General features: G+C 35.6%; 1 protein-coding gene across 5 annotated transcripts in view; it reads right to left on the bottom strand.

The window, feature by feature from the left end:
* CERKL (ceramide kinase like) overlaps positions 1-12,506 on the bottom strand; it is a 56,678-nt gene that overhangs the window by 12,114 nt on the left and 32,058 nt on the right. For all 5 annotated transcript variants that reach the window (XM_068138435.1, XM_068138436.1, XM_068138438.1 and 2 more), the window contains 3 exons: positions 10,027-10,158; positions 3,984-4,047; positions 1,524-1,666 (listed from right to left, as the gene is read on the bottom strand). In XM_068138435.1, coding sequence (XP_067994536.1) covers positions 1,524-1,666; positions 3,984-4,047; positions 10,027-10,158 — 339 coding nt within the window. The remainder of the gene's footprint in view (positions 1-1,523; positions 1,667-3,983; positions 4,048-10,026; positions 10,159-12,506) is intronic.

Raw genomic sequence — 12,506 nt, 5'->3', positions numbered from 1 at the left:
CTAGCAATTTGGCACAATGGACTTCTGGGAGGGGAAAAAAACCCACAACTGTTCATTGAATTCCATCATATTTGTTCACATACACAAGTCTCATGTTTATCTGTTTCCTATCTGACTACTATTTGGAGTATCAGTGATAAGGAAATAAAAGAAGTTAAAGAGTACTTCTGAAGAACCTATGAAAGATTTTATCACACTATCTTTCTATAAATTGATCTTACCCTCTTTTAACAGTCTATGGAATTCCATGCAAAAAGGTGTGGAGCATTCTTTTGTGTTCACAAATGCATTTGGTTATGACATATTTGTCTCAAACTGAAGAAAGTGAGCACTAATGATGAGGCACAGTGACCTAAAGATGCCCAAGCATCTAACACATGGAATCCAGTGCTGGAGTGATTTTGTCTCAACCATCAAGATACTCACAGCAACCGAACCGCTAAGAGATGGTCCAATTACCATACGAAAATTCATTTGCTTCATGACCTTGAGATTATTGTATCTTTTACCAAGGATTTTTACAAGCAACTAGTCCCTGTCTTAATACCTCCTTCAGAAGTGCAAAGAAAGTCAGACCACTGAAAACCTGCTTGCTCAGTTCAGAAGCAAATTGCTCCCTTTTTTGTGAAAACTGAAAGTAAGAATTTGCTGTTAACCCAGCTACATGAATATTTTTTCCTCACTAGTTAAAAACACTTGAGGAATTACTTCATGTTGTCACATCAACATCCACAGCAGAGGGTAGTGTCTGTTGAAAAATGCCTCCCCTCCCAAAGAGTATTGATTCATATACCAGTCCAGAATCAACCCTGTCTGTATTAATTCCAGCTCAGCCACCCTACCTGGCCTGAGTTACCCTCTGAGAAGAGCAAATAAAAAACTGGCAGGAGAAGGGAGACAAACCCATCCAAAAAACAAACCAAACAACCAAAAAACCCCCACACAAGATGCAAATACAAGTTAATAAAAGAGCAAGAGGATTTTTCAAGAGAGATGCATACATTTCCAGATCTGTAGCAGTAAATATGAGAGAAAGCATTTTTTTATGCTTCTTTTTAATATAATCCACAAAAGATATTCCTGGCATACCATTTATAAACAGAACCTAAGCATGAATCCAGCTGTGAATCCTGTCAAGAAAAGTGGAGAGAGAAGTGAAATAGCATGCCTTATAAGGACATGCAAGAAACTAAGGATTTTATTTGGGATAATTTCTGGCAGCAAATAAGGGCAAAACTTGACCTTTGCGTGGATCAGCTGAAAACTATTTTATTTTTCTTGTCCTTGAGTTTTTTCCTTTAGGCAAAGAGCTCATCTGTGTCATTACTATAAATTATCATAATAATTTAAAGTCCAGTCATCTGTAATCAATCTAAATCACTAATTTAGGACATTTATTCAAGAGCACCCTTAAGTAACTGAAGCTTTATCACCAAGAACTGCCTTCAGTAGCCAAAACTGTACAACATGTGGCACTTCATGCAGATAGACTTACAAAATGTAACAGTACCTTTAAGTCTCACCTGCTGGTATTACTCCAAGAGGAACCAGTGCTTTGACAGGCTTTACTATATAGTCTGTGTCTTTTCCAGCATCTATCTGGGCTTTAAGTAGTAGACCATGAACAACTTCACTGGCAGATCCATCTCCACCAACACAAACTACCCTATTACAAAACAAAAACGCAAAACAGTTCAAAACAAACTCTTCCAAAGCCGAGCAAGCAAGAAGGCAGTAGCTATCTCACATGTTTTACATCATGCTATTTCAAACAGTTGAAAATCATTCTTTCTTTGAGGACAGGCTAGGGCTTCACTGTCAGATCAAGGAATGTTAACTAGCAAGATATAAGCATCCTTATTTCTGCTTTCTTCTGTATGAGTAGGAGTAAATATATTTAACTTACAAAGTATTTCTTACCTTATGAGACATTATGCACATGAACTGATCAGATGGAAGAGCTAAGCACATGCTCAAGTGCCTCAGTGGAAAAGTTCTGTAGATCTTTCATTGCTGACCCACACAAACATTCCAGTGTTTTTTAATTGCCCTTATAATAACAAGTCACCAAATATTACAATAAAAATAGAAATACTTGAAAACAGCTAATTCCACACACTATGCAGGCAGTTGAGGGATTTAGCAAGGTAGAAAACCCAAATGCCAGCAATCCTTTGCATGAAGGTACTTAATCACTGCTTCTGGAGCATGTAATTAAACTCCCACCTGCTGTGGCTATAAAGAGGAATGCATTTGTCTGTAAAAGCTCTGTTACAGCAAGCTTTTTTTTTTCTTTTCTTTTTGCCCCTTTTGCTTAAGTTACTACTAAAGTGATTTTCCAAATTAGTAATGTTTGAAAGTCAAATGTTCTTAAGATCAACATTTTAATGATAAAAACAATAATAGTACACTCAAAATATTTGCACTATAAATGTCAGGTTTACTTTAAGTGGCACTTACTTAAACATTTCTTCACATATCTAGGTGAATGCAGTTGCAAAACTATCTCAAATAATTCAACCACATAAAACATGTGAGCTCTTTATAAAAAAAACTACTTCATTATGTTATTAAATGCTTATATTAAATTATCTCAGGTCCTTTAACATTTTCCTCCAGTTCCTATTATTATTTCCTAGCTATTTTTTAATTTCTAAATCTTTAGCAATGTTTCCTCTATATAGGCATAAAAGAGTATACAGCAAAAGTTTGGAGCACATAATTCTGCTCATAATCAAGAGTCATCCCCTGGCTTTTCTCTCATTTTGGTTTTAGATTGGTTTATTTCTAGTGCTACAGCACCAGAAACAGTTAATCTTTGTAGTCTGATAAACTACGTATCTGGACTTGTGTGGATTGTGATCTGTGAATCAAACTTTTGAAAACAGATGTATATTCTCCTGTTTTGGGAACCCATGTTTATTGTTACTGAAAATAGATGAAAAGTCCAAGGAATAACACAAAAATTATGATAACTTTAGTATTTATTATTTTAGCATTAATCACCAAGAGTTGCCTTCTTAGTTGGAAATAGAGATATTGTCTGAGATCAGAGATTCCAAAGCTAATCAGTAAGAATCTTCTACACATAAGGAATAGAAAGTCTTGAGCAAACAGAGTTAACTTAGTCTTCTTAGAGGAAGAAATACCTCTCTAACCATCAGTCTGACCATCACACACAAGTGTTCTAACCAACTATTCACTAAAATCTGACTAACTTGGGCTACTCCTAACTATATTCATAATACATTTGGCTCCTGATTAGGGAAGAAATACTTGCACGTACATTGCATCCCTGTACAAACAAGAACACGCAGCTGAGATAGCAGCATCACAAACACACTCTGTTTGTCATCAAGGTTTAGCACCAAGGTGGAGGAAAAAAAAGCACACTGCCAACCTGGAAAAGCAACTACATTTACAGTATTGATTACAAAAGAAAAAAAAAAAGAAAAAGTGCAATATACAAGATACATGACGTGTTTATAACTAAAACATAGCAGTACTGCTTACAGAAAGCACTGCTGTACAACCTTCCAATTAACTACTGCCAGTCGTAAGCGTCAGTGTGCTTCATATACTGTTTAACATGTAAGGGCCAATAACTTTCTGAAATTCAAGATCAGATATTGTACACTGCTATATTGCTTGTCTATTGTAATGAATAAAAAACTGTCATGTCTTACCCTTTAGGACCATTTGAATGGATAAAGTGAAATAGAAGGCACTTGTGACATTCTTGCAAACACAGATCGAAGCTTTCATGAGGCATACCACAGAAAGCTTCATGTTTATTTGCCATTATTTATATCTGTAAGCAAGTAATAAAACCCAAATTATCTAATGATAACTCATTTTCTCAGGCTCACTATCTATGTGAAACAGCAGCTCATTGCATACCTACTAGCACAGTGTTGGATGGAATACAAATGAAAAATAATGCAATGATGTTTACTAACATTCATTGTCACTAACCAACTTACCCATCAAATGCCTGGAGTTCACAGTCTTTAAGTACTGAGAGAGCATGTCCTTCATATTCAGTTACTGTGAAAAATCACATTGTTTAATTATCAGAAGATAAATTTAAAGGGCTTAAATCATTGCTCTTCTAAGAGAAAGAATATACAATAATTCAGATTGATTTTTTTCCTCAATTAAATGCACTGGAAGTCTGTAAAGGTATGGTTTACAGCTATGCTAGCTAGAAGGCAAGGCGTATTAAACTCAGCTTCTATCAGACATATGGCTTTTTAGTTCATTTACATTCAGAGATTTAAAGAAGATGTTTGTTGCATCAAAATGCAAGTTTTCACATTGACACTGTTGGTAAACTTCAGGAAGATGTAAGCATATACTCAGTTAAGACTGAATTATTTCAGTATCAATCAAATTTAATTGCCTTTGTGTTAGAATATGCAAATTGCTAAATCAAAAATATGAGGATTAAACACAGAAGTATGAAATCAAGCCAAATACCAGCAACAACAGAATATAACACACAGAGGAAGGTGGCACAAGTGTACACCAGAGTTCACAGCCTCTGGAGGAAATGAATCTGTCACTCTACATTGATGTCTCTGTGTTTGCTGATACCCTATATAGTACTTTAAATGCCAGTGAAGACAGGATAAACTGGCATACTACAGATGGCACAAAGCATCCTAACTACATTTAGCATTTTCTAGGCCAGCTTTGCCAGAAGAGACAGCCCAGCTGCAGCCACCCATCAAAGATTTTTGCTGACTGACATGACACTTGCAGATGGATTTTTTGTGTAAGAATGTGCATCATTATATGCAAAATTACATTAATCTTTCATGCTTGTCTGTCCTTGGTGCTAGCATAGTTCAAGGCTTTTCTCCAGTGTTTCTAAACACTGCTAAAATTATTAGTCTTGGTGTCTAAAACAATCATTCCATATCCATACCTGTTATAACAGTATTTCTACAGATTATTCAAATGCTGCTTACAGGAACTGAAAACACAATTCTCTCTCCCTATATATATGTATATTTATATAGATACACACAAGAATGTGTCTATTTGTTTGGGCTTTTTTATTACCAAAAAAAACCCCAAAACAAACAAACAAACAAAAACACCACACCCAACAGGGTGACATTTTTGCACTTTTCACAACTGGGTATCAGTATTTCACTTCAAAATCTCCCAAACAGTATTAGCCCAGTTCTAGTGTATGGTGTTTTGGAAATTCTTAATTAAAACCTAGTTATTTTGATTATATCAAAGGCAGAGAATTATCATTTTGCTACAAAAATGCCTATAGCTTTCAGGAATTACCTTCAGCATTTATTTTCATGCAGGACCTCTTCTGGAAGATCAGAGCACAATATTTAAGCTATTGTACGAAGTTTTGCTTTTACACATGGGAACTAATCATTATTTGCAGACTGTGGAAAGAAGTGACCAATAAAACTGCACATCATGCAAAAATGCATAAAGGTTTGAATACCTTACCATTTTTTAACTGTGAAAGAAGCTCTTCCCATAAAAACAAACAGTTGGTCACCAGGTTATGTGTCCTTTCTAAATGAACATGATAACTTTCATGAAGTTATGAGTATAGTCTAATTAAAATGGCACAGCAAATAAGATCTGATTTTTAAAAGACAACATGCTCAGTGGTTTCCTAATGTATGTAAGCTATATTTACTATTACAAAATTAATTCATTCAAAGAAGGGCATGAAAATAGGGAACTCATCCCTGCAGAGGAATCATCATCAGTAAAGGCAGTGAAATTGACTAGTGTTAGCCAGAGAGACAGGGACTCCCGTCCTCTTTGCACCTAACAGCTTACAGTCTGGAAATTATATGGAAGGATTACTATAAGGCTTAACACTGGCAATAATTACAAGAAATTTAAAATTTGATGAGAGGATTACAGAGGTATGCAGCACCTACTTTGAAACACTGAGACAAAAAGGCAATGAAAAAAAATGCAGTTTCCTGGGGGAAAAAAATATTAAATTCCAACATAGACATAAAAAGGCCATGTCCAAAAAGTTTTCTGCAGGCTTGAAAACTTCCAGAGGGACACACAGAATTTGTTCCAATAGCTGAGAAAAAAGCTAGAAGTTCGGATACTTCCCCCCTATCCAAATTCAGGGGAAAAAACAAAACAACCACTCTCAAAACCAAAAAAACCCACACAAATTCTTGCAAGAGGAAGAAAAGGCTTCTTTCACAATTTGAGAAGGATTAGATATGAATATTATCACAGGAGTATTATTTAATGTCTTTTTCAACCATTTGTAATGCAGTTTTAATTTTTCAAGCATATTTTGTTCCAAACTTGTAAATTCTGGTACACACTGCGTTTCAGGTAAGAACATTCTGAAAGGAGGGCATTGACAGCATACATCTTTTGAACAGAGCTACACATCCTCCAAACACCTAACACCCTACCTCTCAGAGCCAAGAAGAAACTACAGGTTCAGTCCCTACATGCAGAAAAAGCAGCACAGAATTAGTTCAATACTTCAAAACATGGGACACTTTCATATGACATGTATAAATGCTGGCATTTATGCCACAGAGTAATGTCAATAGGATTAAAACTGCTAATGATAACAGCAGATTAACTGGTGTTGACACTGGATAAAAAAATATTAATGTTATTTACTCTATAGTAATTATAAACCAATGTTATTTGTCCAGTTCTCAATTGCTCTCTTCTCCCTTGTGATTCCACCCTAAAAATGTGGTGTGGGGCAGGCTGTAGGTTTTGCCTGAACATCCAGGTTCTAATTGTGCATAAACAGAGGCAGAGGAGTCAAAACCAGGAAGAGAAGTGAGACAGGCCAGAAGTCTGCTGGGGTTACTTTTTGTCTTTTCTTTTTTTTTTATTTAGTATGTGTAAGATTTTACAAGATACTAATATATGTCTAAAACACCAGCTCCACTTATCACTATTCACCAGTACTTGTAGGTATCCCAAATGTGGACAAAGCTTTTCTTGAACTGGATTTTTAAGAGTCACCATTCTTCTCGTAACAGCCATGGCCCAGCTGCAGCACACAGGATTGCCAAAACACTTCAAATTGTGTAAAGACCAGGTTTTAACTATTGCATGGCCTTAACTAGAGTTAAAGTACCATTTCAGCCTTTACTTCAGCACTTTCAGTGCTACCTCCTACTTTCTACTGAGCTAAACACTTCAGAGATATGTTTATTCCACATAACAAAAATAACCCAAAACCCCAAAGAAACACAATCCACTGTTTCATATCTCTGGTTAATTTCATTTAAATTAATACATCTGTAGTGTACAAAGCAATCTGGGGAAAAAAGTAAATAAAAATTAACATACACCAAATTTAAAGCCAACTGGAGAAAGTAAATGCTGTTTCAGAACTCATTTACATACATGCCTTTTGACTCAATATATCCTTGGGTAAGAGATAATAACTCCATTCTAACTTTCTAAATAATGAAAAAGAAAGTTTATTCCAATAGATGTTACAATGAAGAACGAGATATGGCAAGCTTGGTCACATAGGAAGCCACAGCTAGCTACCAAAATACAAGATCAGATGAGGAGAGTTCTGTCTTTTGCACTCCATTGTCAAAGTTTGTTGTTTGGTTGAGATTTTTTTCAAGTTACCTGCAAGTCTGGTATTGTGGATGCCATCAAAGTCATTTCAGAAGTTCAAATTTGGTTGTAAGATTTTTGTGTACAATGAATTTTAAGCTTTAAATACGTGTATGTGAAAAGACTAAAAGTAAACTATCTTCAGAGTATAAATTGTATTAAAGCCTTCAACTTTTACTACCTAATACACTTTTTTACACTACTACCTATGTAAATATTGGCCATGTTTCAAAAATACAGTAACAGCAAAACGTACACTGCAACTTCACAAAATCCAAAACAATTCTGGGAGGGAAAAAAACAGCTGTTCAATTTACATGAATTGAGACAGTTTTACTAGACTATGAGACCAGTGGACAGGACTTTCACTCTGCACTCACCAGTACCACTCCCTATCTTTTAAAAAATTATTTGTGTTTTTTAAATGCCTACTTAATTGTTTAGTTCTGTTAGCATTTAAAATTGCAATGTAGTTTTCTTATTCTGCCTGTAGGAGGAGTGTTAGGCAGCTAATAAGCACAACAGCATTTGGACATCGCCAAAATAACCTTATCTTCAGTATAAACCATTAATCTGGCTGAAACCATGTTTCTTCTCAGAATGTAAGAGGAAAAACAAGAAAAAAAACTCAGAATTTAAACTCAATTAGGAAAAAAAGTTTAAATTCAATTAGGGGGAAAAAAGTCTTCAAAGCCACTACAAATTCTACTCACTTTATATCAAGTCCTATAAATCAATCTAAAAAAAACCTATTGATACAGATTTGCTTATGAGTTCAGCTTGAGGATTTCAGGTGACATCACACAGCTAACAATGTAAACTTGCACATACTAATGATAATGCTGTACTTAAGAGTTTAACAAGGTCACGGTAAAAAGGAAAAACTAATCAGTAGTAAGGAATAAGAAAAGCTACTTTAAATGTATAAAGAAACAATTTACAAATATGACAGTCAGGTTTGCATGACGATAAATAAATAGATAGATAGGATTAGATAGATAGATCCATCCAATTGTGACCAAACAAGGCTGAGTTCAATTTCTAAGAACATGGCATTAATCTGTTTATACTAGCATCTGTGCCTTGCAGGTGAAAAATATGTCTGTGAGAATCAAAACATAAAGCTGCAGGCATTCCTTTATCAGTTAAGGGAAGTTAAGAAATTATCACTACGAAATTCCAACAATCTTTTCACACTTATGCATCTTTAATCTTCAATTGATTTTACTTTAAAGTGTGGCCTAAGTAAAAGAAAAATACATAGATATAGGTAATAAAATTAGCAAACATTTATTGCATTATTGTATCTAAATCAGATTTGCCCAGAATGATTTTTAGCCTGCAAAACCCAAACTAGTCACGATTTTGCAAGTTGAAGGGACAACTCTAGGCTGAGACCCCTGTCTTTATAATTTGTTTAAGCTGGAATTGGTTATTTTGCAGGCCAATTAAAATAGACGTAGGAAAAAAGAATTGTTGGTGTTAAAATGTCTTGCACCAGAGTTTACACTTCATGGGGACATGAAATGCATAATAAAAAATTAACAGTATATTAAAGGACATTGTAATACTATGGGTAAAATATATATACATATTTTGAATGGGAAATGTGATTTCTCTAAACATGGGAGGAGTGGGTTAGGACCACATTTGATGCAGTACAATTTCAGTCCCTTTGCATAAGGGGACAGAAGTAACAATAAGGCCATTAATATTTTACTGTTTTAAGAAAATTCATTGTTTCCCTGTTCAACTTCCTATAAAATAATCAATCAAATTAAATAGCCAAAGGACAAATTCAGGACACTAAGTAGAACTCTGGCAGAAATTAATGCCTTACATCCAAACCTGCTACCAGGAAGCCATCGTTTGGCAGAAGGCAGCATTACTACAACATTAAATTGGCACCATCACATTCTCCAGACACCAAGCTATGCCCATGTCTTGTGAGAGCTGCCCTTGTCATGACAGAACTTAATCACTTAGGCTTCCAGGTCATCCCCAAAACTGAGTCAGAATCCAGAAATAATGCGTCCTTTGGATAAGCCCCTTATGTTATGATGTCAGGCCAATATATGTTGTCAGAAGTAATATTTAAGGCATGTGTTTTTCAGAATGCAGGAACAACTCTCAGCTAGCATATGCAAGACTGTCAGACATGTAAAGCTTTCTTTTTATAGAACAAAAATACAAATGTGTATGACTAAGCATTTAAAGCTATAGGGGGAAACACTCAATGCATAACAGAATTGCACCATTTTTTTGACAAAATAGAAACAATTTTGAACTGTAGTTGATGCAATAACTACTTGGCAGCAAAGCAAACAAGGATTAGCAGTAAATTCAAATTGTCCTGCTATTAAGTAATGGTTTCACAAAGGATTAAACTATGTTTTTGAAGCAACTTACCCGTGACATCAGTTTTGATGTCAGCAAGCTTAAAAAGAGGTGCAACTTCTTCATAATAAACATGAGTGGCTTCTCTTTTGTGACTCCTTGGATTAACAAACACTTTTAAGGATTTTGGTCTATTTTGAAAGCCTAAAAACACACAACATTGAGAGTTACACACAGCACAGCCATTTTTACAGCTCAGTGAATTTTCAGTATTAGAATCACTATAGTTCTTTAACAGGATAGTCTCCAAAAAAAAATTATTTTCTTCTTGAATCACTTTTGTGTGTAAAGGTAATAAACAGTAGAAATTAACCAGACTAGCCAAAACATTGTAGGAGCCAGAGTTAAAAAAAATTAAAAATGTCATAACTTAGTTAAACCTTGATACAAGAGCAGGGTGAACGTGGAGAAGCTAAGCCTGGGGAACAAAACAGCAACTATTTATTAAGTCAAACAAAAAAACCCAAAACATATCCTTTTTTGAGTGCAATATAAAAGACTTCCAGCAGACCTACAACAGCAACCAAAGCAGCTGATACTACCATCCAATACTTTGGTTTTCTGACACAGCAAATCAAACAGTGAAAAGTTTAGGTCCTTGAAATTAAAACAGCAAACAACACTGATAAATACTGCTGCACAAACTTGTACATTCAGCTTATGAAACAATGTTATTATTTGGAATATGGCATTTTTTTTAACAGCAAATAATCTGTAATAAAAGAATAACACTGCTTTTCACTTCTTCATCTGGAATCTCTACAGTTGTCACGATTCAGAGAGGCTGATTTGCTACAAAAAGCAAGTGATAACATGCAATACTTGTGTTTCTTTGATAGCTATTCAAAATACATGATTTGAACAATTTTGTATTCAATTAATTCATTTATAACTTCTACATTTTATTTTAGTATCAGGTCAGACTGTCACTGTCTTAGCTAAACAAAATCTAGACTATTTGGCAAGCATACTGCTTTCAATATTCAAGAACATTAGTAATAGCCACAACTGCAAAAGGAACACACAAGTTCCTTAGCCACATAGGGTGTTACTTCAATTTCTACAGGCTCATGTAACTCCAGCTGGACTTCCTGAAGTTCTTTCCACTTATTCTGTCTTCCAAAACTGAATAGGAACTTATTAATGCTTATAAATATCTAAGGGGCAAATGTCAAGAGGATGGGGCCAGATTCTTTTCAGTGGTGCCCAGTGGCAGCACAAGCAGCAACAGGTACAAACTGGAATGCAGAAAGTTCCGTCTGAACATGAGAAAAAACTTCTTCACTTTAAGAGTGACAGAGCACTGGAACAGGTTGCCCAGAGAGGTTATGGAGTCTCCTTCTCTGGAGATGGTTAGCATGGAGGCTTGAACTAGATGAACTCCCAAGGTCCCTTGCAACCACCACCATTCTGTGGTTCTGTAAAGAGCTCCTCAGAGAAATTATAGCTGAATAGGGCAATATACTCCTTAAAATCAAAACGTAACAATTACAAAACTTCCACAGATTATTTTTTCACTTATTTAAATACATCAAAGAACCTGGAAATTAAAACTAGCACTTTATCTAGTTTATGTTAATGTATCTCAGAGTATTTCTTAAAGACGATGAAGGAAATTATTGGATCAGTTTGCTGCTATAAGCTGAAAGCAGACACAAGAAACAAGATTTCTAATTATATTTATGGCAAAATGTTACATGCAGTGCCATGACACTGCACAGCAAATTAGCCCTAGTGAATCCTTAATGCCTAATGAATCCTGAATGCCTTCAGTTACAAGTCTTAGTATATATATTAAAAATATCTTCTTCAAAAAGGAGATTAAAAAAACAGCTAGAGAACTTTGTGAGAACAGCAGGTGTGCTGGAGGGCAGGGCTGTCACTTACAAGGTCCTTGATTACTTACAAGAAAGGACTGACAAAAGCCTCAAGGTGTTCAATAAAGACAAGCATGAAATCCAGCACCTGGCCCAGCAAAACCCTAGCAGTGCAGAGTGGGGATTATCCAACTGTGCAGCTCCTCTTTAGAGAGCATCTAAAGATCCTGACAAGGAGTTGAACACTAGTAAACACACCATAGATGCCGTGAAGGCCAAGTGCTTACTGAGTAGCAGTAACAAGGACAGTGAACAGTTCAAAGGATATCATGATGCCCTTGTATTCAACACATTTTGAACCTAAATATCAAAAATTCCATCCGCTTTTAGGCTCCCCAACATAAGACTGATAAAGTGGAATGAGTCCAAGAGAGAACTGTGGGTGTAAAGTGGGGCTGGAACAGGCCACATGCAAGAGGCAGAGGCTCTTTTTGTGGCCTTGAGAAAGCCAGTCTTTTATACCTAGCTTTGTATAGCCTTGAGAAAAGAATTTAACTAAACGCTGTCCTTGAGTATCTATTGTGGGAGTAACAAAGATCACCAAGGCAGACTTCTTGCAGGTGCATGGGCAAAAAGGCAATGGATACAAGTTGGAGTGAAGAATATTCCAGTCTG

The sequence above is a fragment of the Melanerpes formicivorus genome, unplaced genomic scaffold, assembly GCF_026170545.1.
Source record: "Melanerpes formicivorus ecotype bairdi unplaced genomic scaffold, bMelFor1.0.p_v2 SCAF_5, whole genome shotgun sequence".
NCBI classification, from domain to species: domain Eukaryota; kingdom Metazoa; phylum Chordata; class Aves; order Piciformes; family Picidae; genus Melanerpes; species Melanerpes formicivorus.
This window is presented reverse-complemented; position numbering and strand designations above follow the sequence as displayed.